Source organism: Acipenser ruthenus, chromosome 27 (genome assembly GCF_902713425.1).
Source record: "Acipenser ruthenus chromosome 27, fAciRut3.2 maternal haplotype, whole genome shotgun sequence".
NCBI lineage: Eukaryota > Metazoa > Chordata > Actinopteri > Acipenseriformes > Acipenseridae > Acipenser > Acipenser ruthenus.
The window spans coordinates 23,998,372-24,024,791 of record NC_081215.1 but is presented as its reverse complement, the minus strand read 5'-3'; the positions used below and the strand labels follow the sequence as shown (position 1 = coordinate 24,024,791).

General features: G+C 36.2%; 1 protein-coding gene across 12 annotated transcripts in view; it reads left to right on the top strand.

The window, feature by feature from the left end:
* The window catches only part of LOC117432313 (liprin-alpha-1-like), a 33,773-nt gene extending 7,763 nt beyond the window's left edge, over positions 1-26,010 (top strand). Inside the window, exons 3-32 of one of the 12 annotated variants that reach the window (XM_059001755.1) lie at positions 5,118-5,219; positions 5,667-5,831; positions 6,721-6,795; positions 7,562-7,666; positions 8,191-8,409; positions 8,703-8,849; positions 9,483-9,617; positions 10,655-10,738; positions 11,032-11,163; positions 11,890-11,952; positions 12,130-12,212; positions 12,353-12,500; positions 13,018-13,241; positions 13,506-13,743; positions 14,937-14,966; positions 15,396-15,526; positions 15,832-16,004; positions 16,288-16,378; positions 16,828-16,839; positions 17,990-18,071; positions 18,299-18,499; positions 19,461-19,523; positions 20,173-20,199; positions 21,113-21,288; positions 22,220-22,317; positions 22,562-22,737; positions 23,076-23,144; positions 23,344-23,509; positions 23,941-24,011; positions 24,508-26,010. In XM_059001755.1, the coding sequence (XP_058857738.1) occupies positions 5,118-5,219; positions 5,667-5,831; positions 6,721-6,795; positions 7,562-7,666; positions 8,191-8,409; positions 8,703-8,849; positions 9,483-9,617; positions 10,655-10,738; positions 11,032-11,163; positions 11,890-11,952; positions 12,130-12,212; positions 12,353-12,500; positions 13,018-13,241; positions 13,506-13,743; positions 14,937-14,966; positions 15,396-15,526; positions 15,832-16,004; positions 16,288-16,378; positions 16,828-16,839; positions 17,990-18,071; positions 18,299-18,499; positions 19,461-19,523; positions 20,173-20,199; positions 21,113-21,288; positions 22,220-22,317; positions 22,562-22,737; positions 23,076-23,144; positions 23,344-23,509; positions 23,941-23,999 (3,474 nt within the window). In that variant the 3' untranslated portion in view covers positions 24,000-24,011; positions 24,508-26,010. Of the gene's footprint in view, positions 1-5,117; positions 5,220-5,666; positions 5,832-6,720; positions 6,796-7,561; positions 7,667-8,190; positions 8,410-8,702; positions 8,850-9,482; positions 9,618-10,654; positions 10,739-11,031; positions 11,164-11,889; positions 11,953-12,129; positions 12,213-12,352; positions 12,501-13,017; positions 13,242-13,505; positions 13,744-14,936; positions 14,967-15,395; positions 15,527-15,831; positions 16,005-16,284; positions 16,379-16,827; positions 16,840-17,989; positions 18,072-18,298; positions 18,500-19,460; positions 19,524-20,172; positions 20,200-21,112; positions 21,289-22,219; positions 22,318-22,561; positions 22,738-23,075; positions 23,145-23,343; positions 23,510-23,940; positions 24,012-24,507 lie in introns of all 12 variants that reach the window. The other 11 variants (XM_059001754.1, XM_059001759.1, XM_059001757.1 and 8 more) reach the window with 11 other exon arrangements.
* The last annotated feature ends 410 nt before the right edge of the window (positions 26,011-26,420 follow it).

Below are 26,420 nucleotides of genomic sequence, written 5' to 3'. Positions count from 1 at the left end.
GTAAGTCGCCTTGGATAAAGGCGTCTGCTAAATAAACAAATAATAAATAATAATAACATGACTAATATTAAAGGAACGTTTGTGTTTTCAGGCTTTTAGATTCCCACTGCAGTACATATACAGTGTCTTACTCTTTTTAAAAAAAAAAAAAAAAAAAAAAAAAAAAAGTGTAAGTACTTTGCTGCCCTCCTTAAACTAAAGCCTCTAGACTCTAGAGTAACAAGGTGTCATTCTCTTCATTATTAATGTGGGGCGTTAACTTGGCAGGGCTATCTTCGCTGCTTGTTCTTTACTACTTTTTGTCAGCATCTTCATCCAGTTGTGCTTAAAACAGTGAGTTTTTTATTTTTATTTATTTTCTAAAATAAACATATAGCATTAGAAGAGTCTTGTGGATAATTACTCCACTCCTATGTTACTCCCATTTCAATTCATGGTCGCTTAAGTCAGTGTGACTCCAATATTAACTGCCCTCTGCTCCTGGATGTCTGGTATGTCAGGCTTTGTTAGATATTTATATAATCCTCTGTTCCAAAAAACTGCCTCGCATATCCATATGGGCTTCATTAGCCATCAATAAAGACATTGTAATAAACAGCTGGCCCCATCTGAGGACCTGTGGAATGTTTCAAACTCAAGTTCTGTTCTGGCAATACAAACAGGAATGGAGTGGGGGTAGTTCAACCTGGACAAACCCTTTTAATATTACAGTATTACTATATTAAATGCCTAAGAGTGTGTAATGCTCTTTAAGCCCCTTTTATTTTAGGTTTTGCTTTTCAGAAGGTGAACAGGTTAATAAGTAAATGTAGCACTTTATATCTGCCTTATGTTTGGCTTGCTATTTAGATGAACATCTGGTTTTATATAATGCTTTCAGACGGGATCTGCTACCTTAATTTTGAATCCTTCAAATAACAGGTAACCTTTGGTCCCTGTGGAAGCCACTGATTTTGTTTTAAGTATCTGTGTGTTTTTACTTTTATCCTACAGCAGCAACCATTTCAAAAAACATAAGCTGAAATGATTTTTTTGTACTATTTATTAAAAATAAAATTGGACATTTTGAGAGTTTTGGGGACATTTGAACCCCGAGTTTTATACTCTGCTTCCCTGAGAGAAGTTAAGGAGTGCTGAGGTGAGCGGCCTCATCTTGAACCCCTGAACCCTCCTTGTTTGTTCAACCATTTATTTATTTTATTTTATTTATTTATTTATTTATTTATTTATTTATTTAATTTATTTGTTGTATTTATTTATTTGGAAAAGATTAAAAGCAATCAATCCCAAAAAGGATAGCTGCAACCAGAACTGGGCTGGGATTAAACAGGCAAAGAGAGAAAGTAAATTAAACTACTGTATCATGTATCCCATAAGACAAGTGTTTAGGCTGGTCTAACAAATACTTACTTATTTGATGACCCCAAAATTATTTCTATTAAACGTTTGAACTCTTGCATGTAGTGTTGAGCTGTCCGGCATACAGCTGCTGTGTAAGTTAGAACCACTAACTTGGAGAACAGGTGTGTATCGTGGAGTCAACACAAAACTACCTCATTATCTTTATAAGCTCGTCCATGAATTTTTTATAAAGGGGTACTGTATTGTATTTAATAAACCTGACTCCTCATCAGAGGGAACAAATTGCTTCCAGGTGTGTAGCAAACACCCCTTCATTTAAGACTGAACTCTCCTTGTACTGTATTTGCAGGAATTAAGGCAATATTTGAAATGCTGAAATGGTCTATTGTTCTCAATCTAAGTGTATCCTCAAACACATTTGTAACCTCTTATCAAAATGCGTGGGTTGGGACCCTGATCCTTGGGTGTGTACATGAAATTGATCTTCAACACCTCCCCTTGCATGGTCTCCTCCTACTCTTTTCTTTATGTAATGAATCCCCGGCAGCAAGGAACTAAAGCATTAAGTATGGTATCATCTGTCGTACACGGTTGTGAATTTAATCTGACAGAGAGTCTGCACTGACAGAGGAGAAGCTTGCTTTCACTTGTGCCCTCACTGCTGGTGTAGTTTCATTTTATTAGGCTTACCTGTACCAAGAATTAACTTATACATTCCTGAATTTTACAGGTCAGTGTTCATAACAGTAATCGCTGTGAATCTATCAAGTCCTGAGACCTTTCTTTCTAGTTTTGCCCTAAACCATTTTATTTTAGATTACTGTTCGTTTAGGTTAAAGGGGTGACACATGTACAGTACTTTCATATTGAACATTTTACTGAATTAAAACTAGCATTTAATGCGAATTATAGACCTGCAGGTGCAGTTTGCATAGATCTCTGTATTATATGGAAGCACTTTTAGTAAAATATAGGTCCTAGATATTTTTCCTCCACCTCTTATTTTTGGAAGGTTTGGTTTTGTGGTTATGTATATAGCATCAGGTTTACTAGTATTAGAGGTAGGTTCCTCAACGCTTTCTGATTTACAAGTGTGGGTTTTAGAACTTCATTTATTTTTACATTTGGGGAGGGGAGTTTACATGTTCAGCTCTATGCCGTGACACGCATGACTAAAAAAAAAAAAAAGGAAATACAAGGTTTTTGAAGACGAGACGATGTGATTGCGAGGAGTATTAAAATGTCCCATTCCACATTACGTGTGTACAGCAACATTAAGAACTCTGTAAATCACTCTTTTATGGTGTTTTTTTTCAATGTGAATCTAGAATGTTCCTTTTTAGGAAGCTTTTGGATATAGAACTTAAAAAAAAAAAAAAAAAAAAAAAAAAAAAAAAGTTACACCTAGTTTTTAGCCTACATTACAGTGCAGAAGGGTGTGCTCCAAAGTGTAACCCACGTAATGTGGACCGGTCCTGTTACTTTGAAAGCTTGACGCATTGTTCATTCCCTTTGGGTTTCTTGGCAGACCGGCACTAAAAGACACAACCCTTTTCTACAATCTTAAAAGTGAGTAGATTTTCTCAGCCACATACCATGAATACTTAAGTATTGTCTGCTGGCTCATTGCCAGGGTCAGACATGTTCCATAAACTCACTTTCCAATCCCACTTTTTAGACTGATTTGATGAGTAGTATTTCTGCATGGTTTAACCTTCTGAGGAAGTTGTTAAATGTTACTTGATGCGATTTTGTGTGTTCAGTGTTTTGTATTTACTGTGCATTGAGTGTTTTATTGTAGGTTATTCGTGCTGCTGTTCCAATTCTCCTGCTTGAATCCCCTGCTCCAGCTGCAGTAGTCTTTCATTCTGGGGCGGCTGTGGGTATAATTGGAGTAGACTGACTGTGGGTGTGAGACGCTAGGTCAATTACAACATTATTTGATCAAATAAGTGCAGCTTAGTTTTGTTACTTAAAATAGGCAAGTGGTTTCTGCAATGAGTTGCAAATCTCTTATTTGGTCAGGGTTTATTTGACCGCTGTAGAAAACATATCTGTATACTGCAGAACAAACGAGGGTGGACCAGAGTGACATTTTCAGTCCTCACCTACCGGTTAACAACTGTTGATTTACTGTTATGTTAGTACTGTAGTTCTTTCTCTCTCACACACTTTTCTTTTCTGTGCCCTCTAAATAAGCCACGCCATTGCACTCTCCCACAATAGAGTAAAGAATGAATTAAAGTAATTTCTCTTCTCTGCATCTTGTTCTTTTTTTGATGGACACTGCTAATTTTATTAAAGCTGCTGATCTCCTAACATGCTGCGTCAGCAAGCAGAAACAAAACTAATAGCAGTTGTTTGAAACGAGAAACAGATTGTGTTCCTTTACATGATTTGTTCTATCCTAATAACTTCTTCAGCAAAGGTAAGATGGCAAACCTAAATTATGTAGGCTGTATAATTTCAGGAAGCCTGCAATCTTTACCAATCAAACTCGTACATGATTGCAAATATACAGACATCATGTCTAGACAAAACTTCATGCTTTGAGAAGCTTCTTGCGTTGCTTAGATAAGAATTTTTTTTTCTTTCTCCTGTAACTTTAAGCAAAACATGTTAATGTTTGCTATATACCTTTTACTTTAAAATAATAAAGATCTGCTGGATATAGTGTGTTGAAGATGCTACAATACTATCCTGGCTTCGGGGCACCAGATTACACTATTGTACCAGACTATAAATCCACTGTTTCTGTCTGTATACAGTTTGTCAGGATCCTTTTCCTGTCTGAAGGATCTTTGTCTTTTCCAGGTCCGAAAAGGAAGAGCATGTACCTTAACTATACATCCAGTTGTTAATCCAAAATGATGTACGCGTTCCATACTGCATTACGAATAGAAAGACTGTACTGCCTTAAAATATTTTGCTTGATTTCTTTTGACCGTGATAATTATACAAATATATCAAACTCTTTTGGGCTCCTGATTCTCTATATTTACTCCCCACATGGAATTTGCCCAAAGGGAGAATTCAGATGTCACATTCTGTGAGGCAGACCATGCATTTAATTTATTAAAATATGCACAAGGGCAAATGTACAGTACTACTTTATAAAACAGTGACATAAACCCGCCAGTAGTCCTGTATACTCTATTAGCCTGGTTTGTTGTAGAAACAATTTCAAGTGTTGAAACATTTGTCTACTAGACCAAGACGTTTTGTTTAGATTTACTCAGATTTTGTTTATGAGCGTTTACTCATTTCCAGGGCTTCCTTTATAATTTACATCATACTGAATGCATTGCTCATCTAACATGAAGTGAACATCTTACAATGGTTACATAAAATAAGCAGTTGTATCTGCTAGACTTGTTTTTGTTATATACAGCAAATATGTTCTGTAGAGGACTCCTTTTTTTCCTGCATAGTTTTCTTTGCAGAATTCAGCTGTAACTGGTTTGTTGATCTTTACAGAGATTATACATTTTTAGAAACTCAGTAGTCTACCAAAATAAATACAGCCGTTAACCACAAATTCGTAACCAAAAATTTAAAAGCAATAACTTCAAACTACATGCATTAGCAATTGTTAAAGTACACTTTCCTAATTCATTTGGGCTAAATTGTACCTATTATAGTAGCACTTCATCTACAGGCTGTGTGTGTTTGTTTGGCCTGCAGTGTGGAAACCTAACCACTGCCTAACCTTTTGAAACTTTATTGAATTATCATTTTGCGTATTATTCTTTCAGGAATTTGCTGCACTTACTAAAGAACTTAATATATGCAGAGAGCACCTTCTAGAACGAGAAGAAGAAATTTCTGAATTGAAAGCTGAACGAAATAACACACGGGTTAGTACATTTTACCAAATGTCAAACATCATTTTTTATTTTGTGTAATTGGTGAAGTCATCCATGTAGCTGTTGGTGCTGGGGTGGGGTTATCTTCTGACAAAGGATTTACTGATTTTAACTTGCAGGTGTCTGGTGTGTCTTCCATTCTACTGTACATTAAAAAAAATAATAATAATGAATCTAAACAAAAACCACCAGGAAGGATTTGAACTGCAAGAGATTCGATCAGCTGTAAATACGAACTGTGCAGACCAATATACTTAAACAGGGATATGTGACAGAATCTTAATTACTGCTGCCTAAACTCTGCGTTTTTATTTTTGACTTGTGTACCGCCTAACCTTTACTTAAATCTCAGAGGACTCTTCTCATGTGCTGAAGACTACTGCCGTTGCCTGCTGCTCATCCTACTTGAAGGCTTCTTTGTGTGTGATTTTTTTTCAGCTGCTTTTAGAACACTTGGAATGCCTTGTCTCAAGGCACGAGCGCTCTCTCAGAATGACAGTAGTGAAGAGACAAGCACAATCTCCAGCAGGGGTATCCAGTGAAGTGGAAGTCCTCAAAGCACTGAAGTCTTTATTCGAGCACCACAAAGCTTTAGATGAAAAGGTAATTCTGGGATTGATTTATATTATACAAAAAGTTATTAACCGAAAGTTGCCAATAAGCAAAAAGCCCCATGTTTAAGTGTATTTATATGGAACAACGATATATACTGTAGAAATATGGCACTGAAATACATGTGTTTTAAATGTTAGTGTTAGAAAATGAGAAACACGAAATACCCAAACATAGAACTTTACTTCACACGTGTGTAAAACAAAAAAGGGAGTAGGCTTAAATAGTACTACACAGCGATGTACTACAATTGTCCTTGCAATGAGTAAAGCAAACCATACAAAATGTGTTGTACTTACAATCAGTTCTAAAGAACACACTTTTAAAACAAGAAATTGTCCAACGTTGTCTTTTTACAATGTACCACCTCCCGCTGTAAATCCATCTTGACTTTGGTGAAGCTTTGTAGCCAGTTTCAAAGCCACGATTCTGTCTCAGTCTGTCAGAAATACGCAGTTGTGAAGTCAGTGTGTTATAAAAGCTGCATGAAGTATGTGCATAAATCATGCAAGTGCACTCTGTAGCACTGGCAACTAGTAATGAAGTTGTCAATAAGCAGCGTGCAGTTGCAAATATCAGAATTCCATTAGCATTAGTCTATGAGACGGGATTGGTTCCTGGGAATTCCATTAACATTAGTCTATGAGACGGGATTGGTTCCTGGGAATGTTATTAATAACCGAAGGTATCTGGCATCTACTATAATATATCTTTTTATTCTTTTTTTTAATACCAAGTGCTATGATTTCATCAAATTCACTTTTTAAAATAAATACAAAAAATTCAGCAAACAGTACCGATATATACTGATCACTTGTTATTTTGCAATTGAAGTAATACTGTAGTGGTATTTTGATGTTTACAATACTTTTCTGACCAGGTAAGGGAACGGTTACGAGTTGCGTTGGAAAGATGCAGTGCATTGGAAGAACAGCTAGCCTGTTCTCATAAAGAGGTGAGTATTGAACATGCTTTAAAACACACTTGTGTGCTTTTAAATGTTGTACTAATATAATAAAGAAATAAAACTACAGGGAACCCAGCATACTTAATGAGCTTTTAATCTGCTTGCAAAATAACTATTGCATTAGCTGGAAAATGCAAGTTTTTTTCTCTTCTTTCTAAATCTGGGTGGCTTCATATTCTTAAACTTCATATTTTAATTTGTGCTTCATGTAGCCCATTCCTGTGAAAATTAAGTGTTGCAGTCCTTTTACTGACATGTTAAATTGGCATTATGGATGTTACTAACTTAATACTGAGGACACATTTTTGTGTTCAATTCCCTTGTCCCACCACCCCAGGAATGTTACATGGTCGAGATATGTAAAACTGGTTAAAGGAGCAACTCGGGAGGAAATGTAATTAAAACCATGAGATGGAATCTGATCCTCGATTACTTTGAACACAAACAATACCAATGGTTTGCATTGTATTAATGGTAGCCTTCCAAGGTTTAGATTGGTAAATCAGTTATGTGGATTGCTCTATAAATATATGCCAAACTTTATCTAGTGGCTTAATTTAATTACAGCTAGTGTACACCGCAACGTCACAGGCATAGCTGTGGTCATAGTTGCAAGCTACAGGAACCAACATGAATTTTTTTGAGAGTGCACACTAATACTATCCTTTTTTTTTCTGCTTGGATTTAACATGACTGATTAACTATAGAGAAAGCTTCGGTGTATTCATCTAAATTCTGACTTTGCAAATTACAGCTGGCTATTTTGAGAGAGCAGAATAGCCAAAAGAAAGCTTTGATTAACGATGGGATAGTGGAAATGAACCACGACTTGGAAAACGTGCCGAGCACAAATGGAAAGGTAAAAATCATATGTGCGATTCCTAGGTCTGTTTCACCTTGCAGTATACCTAAATGTACCAGTGAAATTCTGGTAAGCACCCTCTGTGAAGCAAGCCATTCAGTCAGCTGACCACAGCTTTGTAGTACAGTGTGACACAAGTAGACACATCAGTTAAGAGTCTTGGTAAAGGCATTTTGGTTGGATAACTGTTTTTTAGATGTCAAATTAGATGACAACCATTTGGATTAGTTATTTATGCAGGTGTGAACCATTTTATGCCCACTGAGGTTAGTCGGGGGGGAAAAAAAAACACCTTTATTCTCATAGGTGGTCACGTGTAGGATGTTGTGTCATATATTCATTAGTCTTAAACATGATCCCGTGTATAAACTTAATGAACAAATGCGAATTGCACTGGATTACACATTTTGATGCTCTTATTAAAGTAATTGGGCAAATACAGGATAAATATTAGAAATTCTCCACTTTTTTTTTTTTTTTTTTTTTTTAAATAAAAAAACTTCTTTGTTGTTTTGTCATAGAGATCATCAGATGGGTCTCTTAATCATGAAGATCTAGCAAAAGTAATGGAGCTTCAGGAGATCATCGACAGACAGACCAGGGATCTGGGTCAGATGAAGGAGCGATTAGCTGCTCTTTCAAGCAGAGTAACTGAACTGGAAGAAGATCTCGATACGGCTCGCAAAGATCTCATCAAGTCTGAGGAAATGAACACCAAGTATCAGAGAGACATTCGGGAGGTAGGAAACGCATTGCTTATTTTCCGAATCTTTAGTAATGGACAAAAAGAACAGCTGCTCCTTCAATATTTTCTCATTACTGTACATGCGCTCATTACCTCTTTATTCCCCAACCCCCCCCCCCCCCCCCCCCCCCCCTTGGCTTAATGTCTAAACATAATTCTTGTTTAATTGCTTTATTTGAGCCTTCAGCTTTTTTTCATTGGTGCCTTTTTGATATATAATTTTTCTGGAGAAAGAACTATAGATAACTTTTTTTTTTTTTTTTCCTCTCCGCCCTTCTGAATAACTAGGCTATGGCCCAAAAAGAGGATATGGAAGAGAGAATAACAACCCTTGAAAAACGCTACCTCGCTGCACAACGTGAATCCACATCTGTACATGAATTCAATGATAAACTTGAAAATGAAATTGCAAACAAAGAATCGATGTTTAGACAGGTAAATAACATTTGGTGTGTGTGTGTGTGTGTGTGTGTGTGTTTTCTATGTATCAATAGAGTAACAATTTGGGCCCTGAACTTTCAACTGTAAAATGAGTTGTAGCTGAGATTCATGTCTTTTGATTTAGTCTTGCTGTGAAGTGGATGCAGCACTAGATGCTTGCACTAAACAGTGGTCGCTTAATCTGATTTACTGCACGACTGCCAACTTTAAAATTAAATGGCTTTAAGAAAAAAAAAACAGGGTTTGAATTTGAAATGTTGTGAAAAAAATGCAAATGCCTGCCTTCTCTAGTTGAACTGCTACCAGTACTGGTATAAAAGAGGCTTGTACTGCAGTTTCCATTTAAAGCAGGAAAAGCCTGTGGTGTTTTGGCATCAATTTTGAAACTCATGACACATGGTTTCAGTTAGTGCATGACTGTTTCACAACTGCAAACTGTTATGATTTTAAACTGCACAATTCAATCTTTGTTTCAAAATGTACACCAGTCATGATGTGTAACCATATCAAATCCTGCTTCACAATGAATACTAACTACATTGTGAGGCAATCCTGTAAATGTAAATGATACCTTGTTCTTAAACCCAGGAAACACCTGAGTGTTAAATCTTTACCTTTATTCACCAGAGTGAAGAGAAGAACCGGCAAATACAGGAGAGGTTAGAACTGGCTGAACAGAAGTTACAGCAAACACTAAGGAAAGCAGAGACCCTTCCAGAGGTGGAAGCAGAGCTAGCACAGAGAGTGGCAGCACTTACTAAGGTGTGCCTTCTGTCTTTTTATATTAATCTGTATGCTTGCGTACTAAGGATTAAGATGGTGGGGCCATGTGATCGCATCCTTCTCCCTCTGTCACCTGTGTAAATGAGGCGATTCATTTAAATGGTTTCTTTCCAGTTTTTTTTTGTGTTTTTTTTTTTCTGTATTTCACACGATAAGTGTTGCAATGATTTCGGAGTTAAATAGCAGATGAGTGAACTGTTAGGGTTGTACGTAACATAACCCAATAACCTAACTTGCATGTTTCTCCTAATTAACATTCCGTGAGTAATATAACTTCAGTTGTAAAGGGGGGGGAAAATATATATTCTTCTGGATTTCACCCACCAGCCAACAGTTAACACTTGTATAGAATTTCTTCTCTTTCCTTCTGGTGCCCATTTGCAGTTTTTACTAAAGCTACTTTTTCTGCACTCTTTATTTCTTATTTGTGCTTTTATACAATGATCCATTCTGGCTTCTGTAGCCTGACTCTGCTGTGTCTGGTGACTCCGTCCTTAAGGAAGCTAAGTTGCTGGAACTTGCCTCAATACGTAGGAAGGTAGACATTGTCCAGATACAGTACCTTGCTTGCCTGCTGCTTGTTGTTGGGAGAGTTTGTATTAAGTTTATGCAGAGGTTCAGGAAATGCCTGTCTTTGGCAGATATATTTTTGTTTTTGTAAAATTATGTTTCGGTTAAAACAAATTTAGCTTTTCACATTTTGGTTTAAAAGTGGTTGGCTGAGCTGGCAGCATCTTCTATTCATGAAGTTAATGTGAAAGTAAATGAAGAGGCACGTACATTCCTAGACCTCTGTTTCATCTGTACTAACCTTTAATTTCAAACGCCTACTAAACATTTAAAGCTTTTTTTTTTGTGTGTGTGTTTTGTTAAGCCGGGTTAAGCTTTGCACTGCGCATACAGGACTGTGCCATGCTTCTATTGCAGTGTGCTTGCTGCTGAGTATTGTGTTTTTAATGTGTTCTGTTTCTTAGACAGCACTTTTTTTTTTATATAACAGTGTGTTTCATTGGCAGGCTGAAGAGAGACATGGAAACATTGAGGAGCGCTTACGGCAGATGGAAGCACATCTGGAGGAGAAGAACCAAGAACTACAGAGAGTATGATATATTACACTTGGATTTAATGGCATTCACAATCTGTTAACTTACTGCAAGTCACAGTGTTGAAGTTGACTAACAATTAGAAACACTTAAGACTTTGTCCCAGATTAACAATTGTGTAAATAGTTTTACTTTAATTGTGACCCACTTTAAAAAGGGAGCTAAAGGGTTTACTTATTTTTTTTATTCACTTGAATGCCCCTAATTATTCACTTGAATGCCTCTTTAATGCAGGGGGACACTATTGGGAAAGTGGGTCAACATCAATGTCACATGTGTTTTGTTTTAAGGCTCGACAGAGGGAGAAGATGAATGAAGAACACAATAAACGATTATCGGAGACGGTGGACAAATTGCTTTCTGAGTCAAATGAAAGATTGCAACTTCATCTTAAGGAGAGAATGTCTGCTTTAGAAGATAAGGTTATAAATGCATTTTTTTTAAATTGATTTTTTTTTTTTTTACTGTATAGCATGTATTATGCGTTTCTCTATTTAAATTATTATGGATTTTCTTGTTGCTGCATCTTGTAAAGCACTTTGATGGTGGTCCACTATGAAAGGCGCTATATAAAAAGATTGATGGATTGATAAATGAATAAAGTGTTCTCTGATTTTGTAGTCTTGAATCGCTGCAGTTTGCATTAGCAATCCATGTTGATGTTATGGGATTCTACAGCATAGTCTAGCCATTTTAGGGCATATACCTATACCAGTAGTCAGAAACTCGTAACTGCTAGAAAACTAGCTATTCTCCCCCAGAGTAGATTCTCAAATATTGTATTGTTGATTGAAACAAAAAGTTCAAAGGAATTTAGCACATCGCTGTTGTAAATTACATATTGTATGTGTCTTCCTCCAGTTTTCATTTTAATTGAAACCAAACTAATTTAGCTACAAAACCGCTTCTTTCTTAAGCAGATGTGGAAACGACCATACTAGGTACCTGGCAGGTTATTCACAAAAGTCAAGAAAGGAATATTGAATTCTTTGTTTTTGTTATGCTACTGTTTTTTATGTCAACTAGAAAGAAAAAAAAAAACTTGCTCAGAGTGGATTGCTCTATTCATTTGAAGCATGTTGCATCTTTAAGCAGCATTATTAGAGGGATTTGGTTGCGCTGTCTGAATTTTGTTTGTATTTTGTCAGAATGCTCTCATTCGTGATCTGGAGAACACAAAAAAATTAATTGAAGAAGCACATCATGAGAAGGTATGTGAAATTTATATTCTGCAGATGGAATTGCTTTTTAAACACTTCACAATGCCAGAACTGTAAAAATGTGATTTTTTTTGGTGTTTTTGTTCGTGATATGTGTAAGATTTGATCAACCATATAAGTAGTATGTGTTTTTGTGTGAAATGTCCTTTTCGTTGCTTCGTTTTTTAGGAGCAACTTCTAATTGAAATAGAAACTATGAGGACTGAAAATGAGCAGGCAAGGTTGAGAAGCACTTCTTCACTGCATCATGGGTAAGAGGATAAAAAACAGCAGAATTTGTTTAAAAAAAAAAAAAAAAAAAAAAAAAAAAAAAAAGCTCATATTTGCCTAAACAACATATACCGAGTCAAGAAGCATGATTGCGCTCAAAACTATTTTATTTTTGTTTTAGACGCTCCCATCTGGGCAGCACCCCTGATTTCAGATATCCTGTATCGGCTTCCTCTATGATGGACAGTCATACAGACCACTTCAATACATCAGTGTTGCGACGCCCACAAAAAGGCCGTATGGCAGCCCTTCGAGACGAGCCCTCAAAGGTGAGATGAACATATCTATAGATAAGTGATGATAAGTTACAGCTGGAAGTGTACATTGTGTAGAAATTCTGAAAAAATGGGTACTCTATTGAGTGCTTGATGTTGCAAGTTATTTTATATAAATAAAATGTACAGTATATTTCAGTGCTGTAAATTACAGCAGTTTTGGCATGTATACCAGGGCTCTATCAACTGTTAGGTACTGTCGGTAGGCCCAGTTGATAACAGAAAGCCTTTGCTTTCATTTTTACATACATTTGTGTCAAGTGGCAGAGTTTTTACTGGTTGAGACTTTAATTTCTGTTCTCATCTTCTTCTTGACCCCTGCTTTCTCTCTGGATACCTGAAGCATGTAAGTTTGTGTGTTAAATCCTTGTTTTATATTTTATTTTTATTACCTGGATAAATGCAATCAAATTAATTTCTAAGTGAGAACAGTCTTGTTTTGTAGAACCAGCTAGTCCATGTTAAATTGTTTTCATTCCATGCACTGTAAACGGTCTTGTTCTGTTGTCAGGTGCAGACGCTCAACGAGCAGGAGTGGGAGAGAGTGCAGCAAGCCAACGTCTTGGCTAACGTGGCCCAGGCGTTTGAGAGTGATGTGGATGTGTCTGACGTAGAGGATGACAGAGAGACTGTTTTCAGTTCTGTTGATCTGCTGTCCCCGAGCGGTCAGGCTGATGCCCAAACTCTGGCTATGATGCTTCAGGAGCAATTGGATGCCATCAACAATGAAATTAGGCATGTCCTAGTTTGTATCAATAGTGGTTTTATACTTGCACTTTTGTTTTAGGGTTTTGTATAAACTAGGAAATAACAAGCGATCCCAGCTTTGCCAGCCCTTCCTGGTACACCAGCAGCACAATGAAACATAATGTTGTACAATATATTGATCTTCATATTGATGGCAGTCGCGTCCCTGGAGTGCATCCTTCACTAATGGGACTTGTTCATCTTTAATGTTAGTACATATACGTGTGTAAAAAGGGTCATCTTTCTATTCAGGATGATTCAGGAAGAGAAGGAGACGACAGTCCAGCGGGCTGAGGAGATTGAAAACCGAGTGGGAAGTGGGAGTTTAGAAAATCTTGGCAGCAAGTTCAGATCCATGAGCTCCATTCCTCCCTCTTTCACTGGCTCCTCCCTGGCAGGTTCCTCCCCCCCCGGGAGTGGGCATTCTACCCCTCGCCGCATACCGCGCAGTCCTGCCCGCGAGGTAGACCGCCTCGGTAGCATGACTTTGGTAAGTTGAAAATTGCAATGTTCACTTCGTTTCTGCAACCTTTTTTTTTTTTTTTCCCTCATTTCAGTAAATGTTGCATCATGGTTGTTTTGTGGTTTTTTTTGTTTGTTTGTTTTGCCTTGCATTTATTGCTTTATTGGTAATTTGCATCTGTTTATTTTTTCTATATTTTTTTGGGGGAGGATACCTGGATTGTCCAGTGTTTTGCTAAAGTCGTTCAAAAGATCAGTGGATGGATTAATAGACAATCTGTTTGTTTTATTTTAGTCCGCATACTACTATACATTTGTAATCCAGACCTCAGTTCCCCATCAGACTGTAGTTTATTCATCCAACACTTCTAATTCAACCCCATCATATAGTGATTCATCACACAGCTCTCAGGTACACAGAAAAGTAATCTCTAGAATTGTGCCGAAACCTGGGTCCATATTCTTTCAGAGCTACTTGGCAAAATAATTAGTTATCCGGTAACTTTATTTATTTATTAATGTATTAAATACTTAAAGTTTTTGCCCTTGTGAAAGCTTTTGTGTGCTATTTATTTTAGGGAGCAGGGGCTTTGTGGTTTTTTTTTTTTTTTTTTTTTTTTTTTTTTATCCTTATCCTGTGTGGGTTTGTAATTTGTTGGTATTAATCTCTTCCTGTGGGTAATTTTTAGGGTCTGGATAAAAGGATATGTCTAATTAACCCTTTAAAAGAAAACATTTTGGGGGAGTGTCTGTCAAATATTTACATATTATTTACATTGGAAAATTCCAAGATTAACTTCTTGGTAGAACACAGTATTCTTTTAAATCCTTGATGGTAACTAACCTTTTGGGGATTTCATTCTAATGCCTGTATCAATGTTTAAGTTACCTGTTATACATTATGATTTCCACCAAAACCTTTTTGAAATCGGTTGTACTTCTGAGTGAATGTGGTCCCAGGTTAGAGAAGTAAAAATACTGGTTGTCACTTAAGTCCAAAAGAGATTTTACTTCCTTACTTTTTTCATCTCTTAAAACACCTACTGCAAATGATCACCATTGTTTACAATCTGTAATATGTTGGATTAATTTCTGCTTTAGCCTTTGCTGCTTGCTGTCTCCACATTAACACTTTATCCCTTGCTTTTGAAAATTCTTTCACAGCTTGGTTCTGGATTTGCTTTCTAACCCAGCTTTCTTTTCTTTACATGCTTCTATCAGCCTAGTGATTTAAGGAAGCACCGTAGGAAGGTAAATCGAATCATAAAGGGCACCCTGCCACCACGCTAAGGGCCTTGCAATTTTTGTGAACTGAATCAGTGTACTGTTAATGCAGAAAGGGAGATTTTGTACTTGGCATGAAAGTTATTTGGAAGGATGAATGACACTTTTCCTTTTTAATTTAGAAATGTAACTTCATGCAATAATGAATTTGTAATTTAGTATGTTTCACACTTCACAGAGCATCTTTTATTTAATGACTTAGCCTAGAAAACTAGTTGGAATGAGTAAGGGAAAACTTTGAAATAATATTCAGTCCTCATTAATGTAACAATAAATATTACTGCAAGTAAATGTAAATACTTTTGTATAGGGTAATTTGGTCAGCGAATATGTGCTTTCTCAAGATCTGCTTTTAAGAATGATTTATTTAATCTTTTCATACCTTTTGCTGATCAGTCCCCAGTATCACAAGATGACAAAGCCACTATAAAGTGCGAGACCTCCCCTCCATCAACACCCAGGTCTATGCGTTTACACAAGGGAGCCACCCACGCAGCCAGCCATGAAGATATCAGGGATATAAGAAGGTAACTGTAATGAGATGGACCTGTCATTTTAGAAAGACTGGCTTTCTGAAAGATAAGGAAATATGGGAGTGGCTCAGAGTTGATAGAAGGATATATATGCATTTGAAAATAATTCAGGACTGGTACATTTTTTTTTATTTTGGTTTAGTTCTTGGAATATCTACAGTACCATAACTACATTATGGATTTTGGGGGCAGTCTCTTTTTAAACACTTGTCTGTAATTTAATGTCAATGCAGTGTATGAAACACACACAGTGTATGCTCTTGTAAATGGTTCTACTAAGATGACTTGCTTTCCTGCAGTTCCACTGGTTCCCAGGACGGACAAGGCAGTAACCCTAGCAGCAGCAACAGCAGCCAAGATTCTCTGAACAAAGCCCCCAAAAAGAAGAGCATCAAATCTTCCATTGGCCGACTGTTTGGCAAAAAAGAAAAGGGTCGGCCTGGACCTCCTGGCAAAGAACCTATGGGTCAAGGTTGGTTTGGAAACTAATTCAGCATTATTGTTTGAAAAAGTTAGCTTTTAAATCATACTTGCTATTTCTTTTACACTGTTTTTGCTATATTCATGGCCATGACCGTCCTGTTACTGCAATAACTAGTACATTATCATAATCCAGGTTTATTCTGTTCTTTACTGTCAAAAAAAAAAAATGGAGCAGCCATCTATTCATGCCAACTAACCTTGATTAGAATTGTTGGTGATTTTCATTACTTGTATGTATTTATAAAATTATTTTCAAAAAATTACTTTAGCAGGTACTCCAGAAGGGGATACTTCTCCTCAAGATGCCTTAGGACTTAGTAAACTGGGAGGACAAGTGGAAAAAAATAGAAAATTACAGAAAAAGTAAGTTTTGATTGTTTTTTTTTATATATATAATATATATATATATATATATATATATATATATATATATAATGTATGAATGATGTACTTGCAAGTTTTTTTATTTTTTTTAGTAAATATCAGTTTTGTAGTGTGTTTTCTTTTTTTTTACTTTTATGCATGCAGTATAAGTTATCAAAGCAGACCAAGAATTGTGACTATTAAAATAAGTAATCATGTTGACTGGTTTTATTAGATTAAAACTGGAAATGGCTAAATTTTTTTGCTGGTTCAATTTGAAAATTGTTGTAAAGCCTGTCTAAACCGGTATACCCAATCCCCATAATATCATGAACATTTGCTTTTTAGAGTTTAGATTGCTTTATACCACTTTTATTTTTCATTTGTTTGCTGATTTTTTTTTTTTCCTTTTTATTTTTCACCCCTTCCCCCTCTTTCATATCATATAGTGCAAATTCAGGGTAAGTTCATTTATTCGTTATTTGCCCTTGTGAATGCTGGTTAACACTTATAAATCTCTTAGATATTTCTGTCGCTGCAGCTCTACTGTTGCAATTTTTCCTTTTTATTTTTTTCCTTCCTATCAAGGAACATGGTGATCAAACACGCCTTTTTATAAAACTTTTCAACAGGTTTTTAAAGTATAATCAAGAGCTCCCAAAGACTAGGCTGTTTCCAGATTACTAAATGGAGTGGGATTTTCTCACTGTCCTGAAATGAGCCAAAAAGATCTTACCATTTTGTTTCTACAAATATCCAAGTGTTGCATAAAGAGCAATATATAGCCCTCTTAAGGATTTTCTCTAGAAATGTTACTGAACGATGTAGTGATCAAACATGGTGATTAGCTTTAGGAATGCTTTTTTAAAGTTTCCATAACTTTCACAAACATGAATTGTATAATCATCTGAAAGAGACAGTGTGTTCATCAGACCAAACAGCTGCTCTATTCTAGTTTGTATGAACCACTTTTATATAAATATGCACACTTATTTTAAGCCTCTTAAATGTATTACATTTTATGGAGTTCTGCAAGTCATTGGATCCACAATTGTACTGTTGCAGCTTCAATAACTAGCTATTGAAAGGAAATCTTTTCAATGACTGAACACTAGCATGGCTTGGTTCTGTAATAGTTTGATTCCAGCTTTTGAGCTTTAGTAGATACACACTTGATTTTGTATTGATGAAGCTAATAGTAAAACATAGAATTTATTAAATGTAGTTTTTATTTTTTTGTTAAATGTGAACTTTTAGTCAGGAATCTGCTTGTGAATTTTTGTTTTGTACTCGGCACTGGGTGGTTATGGTACTGTGTGTGCATGTTTGGGGGGGGCTCTCGCTCAACTAACACTTCAACTCAACCAACACTTGATAACTGAACTGGAAACGTGTGCATGGGGTGTAATTTAACATGCTCTTTGCTCAAGGTGCAATCGGTGGAGATGCAGCAGCTTTCAGCTGCAAGCTTTGTCCTTGTTTGTAATGTGTGGGTTTCTGTTTTCTTAAAGTTGAATGATTTTAAAATAAGCAGCATTTGGGTCCTTTTCATGCACTGAAGTGATGACATTTTGTTTTAAAGGTCCTTTCTAAACACATTTGCTTTTGTAGGCATGAGCTACTGGAGGAGGCGCGCAGGCAAGGTTTACCGTTTGCACACTGGGATGGTCCGACAGTAGTTGTGTGGTTGGAGGTAAGAGGATCTTATATATTCTGTAGATTTTGAGTAAATTGAGGTAATTGTGTTCAAAAGGACTTTTAGTGTTTTGTTGTAGATGGTAAAACTGAAAATGTAAAATTTTAGATGGAACTGTATTCCCCAAGTATATCTGCAGTTATTGTCACACGTGTAGGTACAGATAAATACACATCGTGTGATCAAGTGCAGCTGCTGACATTGTCTCCCGCTTCATGTTTTAGCTCTGGGTTGGGATGCCAGCCTGGTACGTGGCAGCTTGCAGAGCCAATGTGAAAAGCGGTGCTATTATGTCAGCTTTGTCTGACACTGAAATACAGCGGGAGATTGGAATTAGCAATCCTCTGCACAGGTTAAAGCTTCGTCTGGCTATTCAGGAGATCATGTCTTTAACAAGCCCGTCTGCACCGCCAACCTCCAGAACGGTAAGGTCACCATGCAGTCATTATTCAAGGAATAAAAAGTAAAACTGGGAGGGCATGCAGGAAAATTTATTGGAATGTTTGATTTACAGGTCATTCTAATTTGGTCTAATGAGAAAAACTTGTACAGTATTTAAATATATAATCATAATTTCAAAACAAATTGGTTTGTAAGCAAATTTCTAGAACTTGATCAACTTGAGTTTTGAGTAGGATGTTTCTCTGTTACTCTTGAATATGCATTCTTTGAAAGGCAGTAAATGGACTGAAACCTTAAGAGAAACATTTTTTTCCAATGCTTGCATTTCCCTTCTCCATTTACCCAGTTGCTGCTATTTAGAATGCTGGCAGCTTTCCAGCTATACATTCACTTGCTTGCTGAGAACAATTGTCTGTGTCCCATTTTGTGACCAATAAAAACTTTCCATGATAAGGAAATCCTTGACATGTTTTTATCTTCTCGCATATTTAAACAAAGGGTGGTGTTCCCAGCAGTGTTCACTTTTCTCAATAGTGTTATTAATAGTTTACAGAAATACAAATGATCCAATTCATTAGTAGGAACGGACTATTTGGGGAAACTGCCTTAAAAGGCTATGTTTGACAGGACATTTAACCTTTTTTGTTTCACTACAATTATACTATGTTTGTTTTATTACCCTTTCCTACAACTTTAAGATCACTAAATTTATTTAAAGCATCTCACAACAATGCCTGCTTCTGTTTTAGTATACCATAACTTATTAAATGAATGTGTTTATCAACAAATACTACTGCAGCACAATGCACATGCCTGTGTTTTTCTGAATGTTATTCCCCTGGAGGATCACAAGATTGCTTGTGCCAGTGCATGCTGCACAATTAACGTACCTTGTGCTTAAATATTCTGCCACCTTTCCTTTTTATTATTGCTTTCCTCACAATGGATTGTGATTGGGTCACTCACTGTGGGTCATGTGATTAGTCCACTGGGAATGTGTGGCTTACACATGAAGAAATGGAAAACCTTGCTGCCACACCTCAAACGGTTAGTCCCTGCACTGCTGTGTCTCTTCCCTTTTATGGTGCTTTTATTGGCTTTTAATTTCCACACTCTTGGTGTAATACAGTAAGGTTGTCTTTTATTAAAGTAGTGTGTTGGTTTGGGGGTCTGTTCATGTTAACCCATCTACTGGTGTATAACATCTGTTCAAATCATTTCATTTTTTCCTATTAACTTTTTTCCTCGATTTTTAGTAGCTGGTTTTACTCCATTTAAGAGTTTCTGACCTTTGCAGTTCTGTTCCAACAAAAGATGAATTTGTGTTGCATTTTATTTTAAAACTGCAATATTATATCCTAGGTAATAACCGCAACTACCATTGTAGGGGTATCCAGGACTAAGTATTTTGATGCAATTGTACGGTGGTGTTATTTTTTGTGGGTGGGCCACGGATGGTCTTGCATGCATCAGGTTGTGATTTTAAAACATAATATAAGGGATAATCTAAGTCAAGGTTACCTATTTCACAGTTCTGCCTGTTTTGAACTAATGAAAACCACTCTCCTGAACTTTTCTTACAACAAATGTCACTGACCTACTTCTACACACAATGTGTCTGTTGCACGAAATACTGATCATCTACTAACATTCTTCAATGTCTTCTCTTTGCACTTGCTAACAATGCTAACATCAGGAGGATGAGGAGGGCAGCTGGGCCCAGGTTTGCATTTAAGTATATATTGTGTGTGTGTGTGTATATATATTGTATGTTAGAACTAAGATAAGACTTCAGACAGTTAAGTTAAACGCTCTCCTTTTATTCTTATGACTGTAGGAGTGTTGGGATTATGCTATTTTCATGGTGCAGTCCTCTGCTGCTTTTCAGTTAATTCTGCCTACTGTGCCAAATTGTGTGGTACTACTTTAGCAATGCATTGTTAACCAAGTATAGGGCTGTACTGAAACCATGTATCGGTTTCTACTAGTGACTGGAGTTAAATTCAGTATCTGATCCCCTAAGGTGCTGGATCTGGCTTTAGACCAAAGCACCTCTTAATCCTTGTAGGCATGTAAAAACCACAGGTGCACTTCATGCATGGGATTGTTTTGTTTTTTTTATCTTCCTATGCAAGTAGTCCATTTATTGTGTCGAACACGGATACTCAACCCTGGTCCTGGAGGGCAGCTGTCCCTCTGGGTTTTTGTTCCAGCTGTACCCAAAATAACTTAATTGGACCAATCAAGTGCTTTATTAGAAGCTTAATTGGTACAATTAATCAATTTAGTGTACAGTTAGAACAAAAACCAGGAGGGGCAGTGGCCCTCCAGGACCAGGGTTGAGTAGCCCTGGTGTAGAAGATGTATCATTGTTAAAGCAGGGGTATAAAATAACTTTTCTTTATCAGTTTGGTTGTGTTGAGAGTTTCTATAATACAACCATAATTAGTGTTGCATTTCTGAAATGAATGGTGTTTTATCCATCAAGTTAAAAAACCGTAGGTATACAAGCTGCAAATAAAATATTGAGTAGACAGGTGTAGAATGTTAGTTACTTTTTTTTTTTTTTTTAATAACAAAGGGGAAGTTCAAGCCAAGGTATTTTATTATACTTCTGCTAATTTTGTTTACTGTAGACACTGGCCTATGGTGATATGAACCACGAGTGGATTGGTAATGAATGGCTCCCAAGTTTGGGGCTGCCTCAGTATCGAAGCTACTTCATGGAATGCCTTGTTGACGCTCGAATGCTGGACCATTTGACAAAGAAGGACTTACGAGGGCAACTTAAAATGGTTGATAGCTTTCACAGGTAAGACAATCTGCACTTAAATAAATAAATACATTGATAATGAATACAATCTGTATTCTATTATATGAGAAGTGCCTCTCTCTACAGTATTGATCTCCATGCACAATAGTGCTGGACATTAACTGCACAGAGTAGTGGCTAAATCATCTCGCTGATGTGGGGTAGTGCATTGGTAATAACGTAACTGCATTGCAATGTATTTAAATTCAGTAGATGGAGAGGGCAGTACATATTGTACTGCTTTGCTGCTGGCTCCCTCTTGTGGACCATAGGTTATTCTCTGCAGTACAGTTGGCGCTGCATAATCGGGATACTGATAATCGGGATTGCTGCTTAAATGGGATACAACTCTGGGATACGGTTCTTCCCAATGCTATTTGTGTCATTTAATTGGGATGCAGTATTTTCAAATGATGAATGGAGATCGCTTTTCAAAGCAAGACAGGTCGCGTAGCACAGTGCAGTGAGTAGGCGATTACGCTGTGACTTTGGTAAACCTCATTGAACTCTTGAAGGAGGAGTCTCCTATGGTTTCTCAGGCTGCTGTTGCAAAGAAAGTTGTCATGTCAACATCACAGGTGCCTCACCTTGTGATAAAATTTAATTAGTTTTTTTTTGTTTTGTTTTTATTTCTGCATAAATGAAATCACATCTTGTTTAGGAGTAATAAAAAAAAATCATTTTAAAGGATTTATTTAACATTTAATCAATGTGATTTTCATTATTTCTTTTCATTAAGAAACAAAAAAGGTGTGACTAAGGTCTCAACTGCCTTTAGTCTAATTGGGACAGCTGCCTATTCAGGATATTTCCTTCTCCCCAGTGGATTGGGGTTTTTAGTTAGCATACTGAATGAAAATAGCATGCTGCCAAGTCTTCAGTTGCTTAGTTCTACAGATTTATTTTTGGTTTTTGTTTTTTTTTCAAACAGAAACAGCTTCCAGTGTGGTGTAATGTGTCTAAGAAGGCTGAATTATGATAGACAAGAACTTGAAAGGAAAAGAGAAGAATGCCAAGTTGAAGTTAAAGGTAATTTTAAAATATTAAATATCTTTGTTGCTCATAAAGAAACACAGCAAAGATGGATAGACTCCCATTATACAGCAGTTTGAGAAACAAAATAGCCAATTGTATAGTTATTAGTTGCTTTGTTGTAGATGTATTTCTAAATTGGCAGGGCATTTGATCAGAACAAAAAGTAGTGTGTCAAATGACTATTTGTTTCTAGTAATCTTGGCTAACTCGCTAAAATGTTCTCTGTCTGCCTCCTCAGATGTTCTAGTATGGAGCAATGACAGAGTGATTCACTGGGTGCAGTCCATCGGTCTCAAGGAATATGCAAATAACCTGGTGGAAAATGGAGTCCACGGTGCGCTTCTTGCCTTAGATGAAACCTTTGATCACAATGCATTAGCGCTTTTATTACAGATACCAACCCAAAATACGCAGGTAAAAAATTACAAATTGTAAATGGCTTCATTTTGGGAAAACAAATGGTATATTTTCAATGGGATTTTATGAAGAATGTTAGCTTATCGGGCTACTATGTGAACATATTCACGTCAAAAGTTAAACCAAAATGTATAATTAATATATAGGCCTACTGGATGTACTGGAAGTGGCCTTAACTGTAAAGTTTGGCTTGACCTCATGGTTGTGGTCATTTTTAATTTCACTGTGGTCCTATTTGAAAAGAACATTTTAAGTATTGGGGAGTTATACCTGTTTTTGTAATATACAACAGACAATGTATTGGCTTATAATGTTTTGTTCATGTAACTTAATAGGCAAGGGCCGTTCTGGAAAGAGAATATAATAATCTTCTTGCCCTGGGTACTGAAAGAAGACTTGATGAGGTGAGACTTGAATGACTAGAAACTGCTTGATTGTATAAAGATGTTTGTACAAGTGTTTTTTTCATCATTGAATTTATTTAATGCGTAATGTAGTGCTTGTTTGTACATAAATAGATAACCTTGACAAAAGTATGCAGGGATGTACAGTAAATGCCAGTTTTAATGTTCCATATCGCATGTGTACATCTACTGCTTTCAGGATGATGATAAGAACTTCAGGAGAGCTCCCTCCTGGAGGAAAAAGTTTCGACCAAAAGACATTCGGGGGATGGGTCCTGGGTCAGCAGAAACTCTTCCTGCAAACTTCAGGGTTACCACCGCAATGTCTTCACCTTCTATGCAGCCAAAGAAAATGCAGATGGATGGTACGTAACACACTCCCTGTTTCATCTTGGGAATGCAAATGGCATGATTTGTTGTACTGCGGTTTTGTCAAAATGCCATGTTCTTAAGCTTTTATTGTTACTGAGAGTCCTTCAAATCAAAACCACCTGGTCTTTAGTTTCCTGTCTGGATTATGCAAATACTGAAGTATTCCAGTAGTTTAGATTTTTTTTATTTATTTTTTTTCACCAGGAAAGCCAGTGTAGGTGTTCCAAAATGTTTTGGAAACCTAATTTTAACGTAACTGTTTGACGTTTGATTGTCTTGTGCATGCATAAGAAGAGAAAAATCTGTAATGTTGTTTTAAGATTTTGAAGTTGCGTAAATGCTTGGTTCTTCTCTAACATTTGGATTTTTAACTAACTGCATGTTGTGTTTTGCATGCTGTCGATTTTTGATTTGGTGAAATCAGGCAACGTAACAGGAGCACAAAGAATGGATTCTACGACAGTAAGGACATACTCATGCTAATGCCTTCTCGTGGTGAGTGCAAAAAAAAAAATAAAAAAATTATACATACATACACACACACGCACACACAGAGGCTAACTTTACTATCTCACTATAACGAACCCTTGTTATAACGAACACTTGTTTAACAACCACAACAGCAAGAACAGATTTATTTTCAATGCAAATTATCTCTGTTAGAACGATCATGTAAAGGATCGACCCGGATTCAACTTTCTCAGTACTGAATGACACTGAACTTTCTCCAGTGTCAAGTGTGTCACAATACCATTTAAATGTTGATCAATGTGAAGGAATCTTCATAAAAGTACTATATATTGATGATCAATTCAAATTAGCTTTTTTGTCGTTATTCTGATACAGAAAAATGCCAAACCCGATTTTTTATATGGTTTAGATGGCTTTCATGGTTAGAGAGCTTTTAACAACATCTCATCGACCCAGGGTACTAGCAGTGCATCACACAACACTGGCTAACTAACTAATTCTTTGTTTTGTCTTATTTCAGTTTACCCCCACTATTTCTATAGATGATTAATGCAGCATTAAATCAAGAAGATGACATTTCAGAAATCAAGATGGGATCTGTGATGTAATGATAATTATAAGGACACTATAAATATTTTATTACAGAGTTTAATTGGTGAATTCACAAATCTCCTGATACCATAGAGAAAATATTTTAGATTAAATGTTTCTTATATTTATATAAACTGATGGGATGTTTCATTTTAGATCTAATATGTATCTGTTTGCCTGTATATTCAACATGCCTTTTTTTCCTTCCAGTTTTTAAATAACATTTTTAAAATGTACTTGTATTTTCACTCTTGTCCTTTTTTTCAAATGCAATTTTTGCATATGTAACTAAATGTACCACAAGTCCGGAGTCTGTGTATATGTACCTACAGATGTTATCCTATCTCATAATCCTGTTAACATTAAATGGATGCGATTTATAAGCATCCAGTTTAAGTTAGATTGACTTAAACTAGTCGGTTGGTCAAGTTTTTCATAATTCTGCAATATATATTTATATATTGTGCAGGTCAAGAATTTCATTTTCAGCCAGAAAATCTTTTGACAGTTCAATGTTTTTTTTTTTTTTTTTGCGTGTGTGTTTTAAATCTTCAGCATGTCAGATTCCACACAATAATAAAAATATATATATGGAATACAAACTATTATCAGCGAGTCTAAACCCATGAATTTGTTTAACTTTGTCAATCTTTCACTGTGATACCAAAATATACCTTCTAAAAGCCATACAAGGAGTCTATTGTGAAGAAGAGAAACACAATCATGCGATGCATTGTTTGGTGAAGAAGTCCCTTCAAGTAGCAATTTTCTACAAACCAGAGTGTCTAAAAGTTTCCATTCCTGTCTCTTCTTCATTAAAGACATGTGTTAAAAGGAGTTGATGCAACTGTTTTCTTTTTTAAAGGACCAATTCCAGATCACTGTGGCCTCACTTAAAACAGGGGAAGTTTAGTCACAGGAGGCACAATTTGTACGACTTTTAATTAAGCCTTATTTTAATTAGATTTCTTTATGTATGTCATGTTTTTTGTTCTTAATTGCCATTTTTTTAAGAACGTAATATGGCTCAAGTATTTCTGAATATGTGTTCAATTATCTAGCAACACCAGCCTTCTCAGTATTTATACATTCTAATAATGTTGGGGAAATTCAACAACAAAACAAATCCACATTATAACACCTGGTGTGCGTTTTATTTACTGACGTTTATGTATTGTCCATTACTTCCTTGTGATTAATTAGGTATGTGGTTTATATATAATATATAGTGTGTGTGTACAAATCGAATCATATGTTCCTGTCATACATTTAATGTTTTCTGTTCCTTCTTTTAAACTCCTGATCTTCTTGTAACAATTATGTACAGTCTGAGTACTTTTGAACTGTTTTTATCACAGTATTATTTATTGCTTTCTTTCAATAAAATACTGAAACATTTATTTTCCACTGCAAATAAAGAAACAAAAAAAGACTGGAGGTCTCTGTGTTAAAGTGCTATTGCAAGAGCTGCATGAACTACATGTACTCAAATGCAGGAAAACACTTTTTTTTTTTTTTTTTTAAAACCTTAAATACTGGTAATAAGGCAGCAGTGATGTAAGAATCCCCTTATCAACTAAATGGTATGTTTTGGGTTTTGCATAATGCCTCAACCCTTTTTCATCTAAGCATAATCTAATGTGCTGCCATCAAATTCAGTCTGAAATATGCAGGGTTAGTAGTGTGGTCTTAAACCATTCTAATTGGAAAGTTGAATGAGACTTTTTCCTACAGCTTGAACTACTGTATTTATGGGGAGTGTAAGCAAACTGTCCTCATGGCCTGCTATCAACAAGGCCAGATAAAGCAGAGTGCATAAGGCTACCCTATGTATTTTACTGT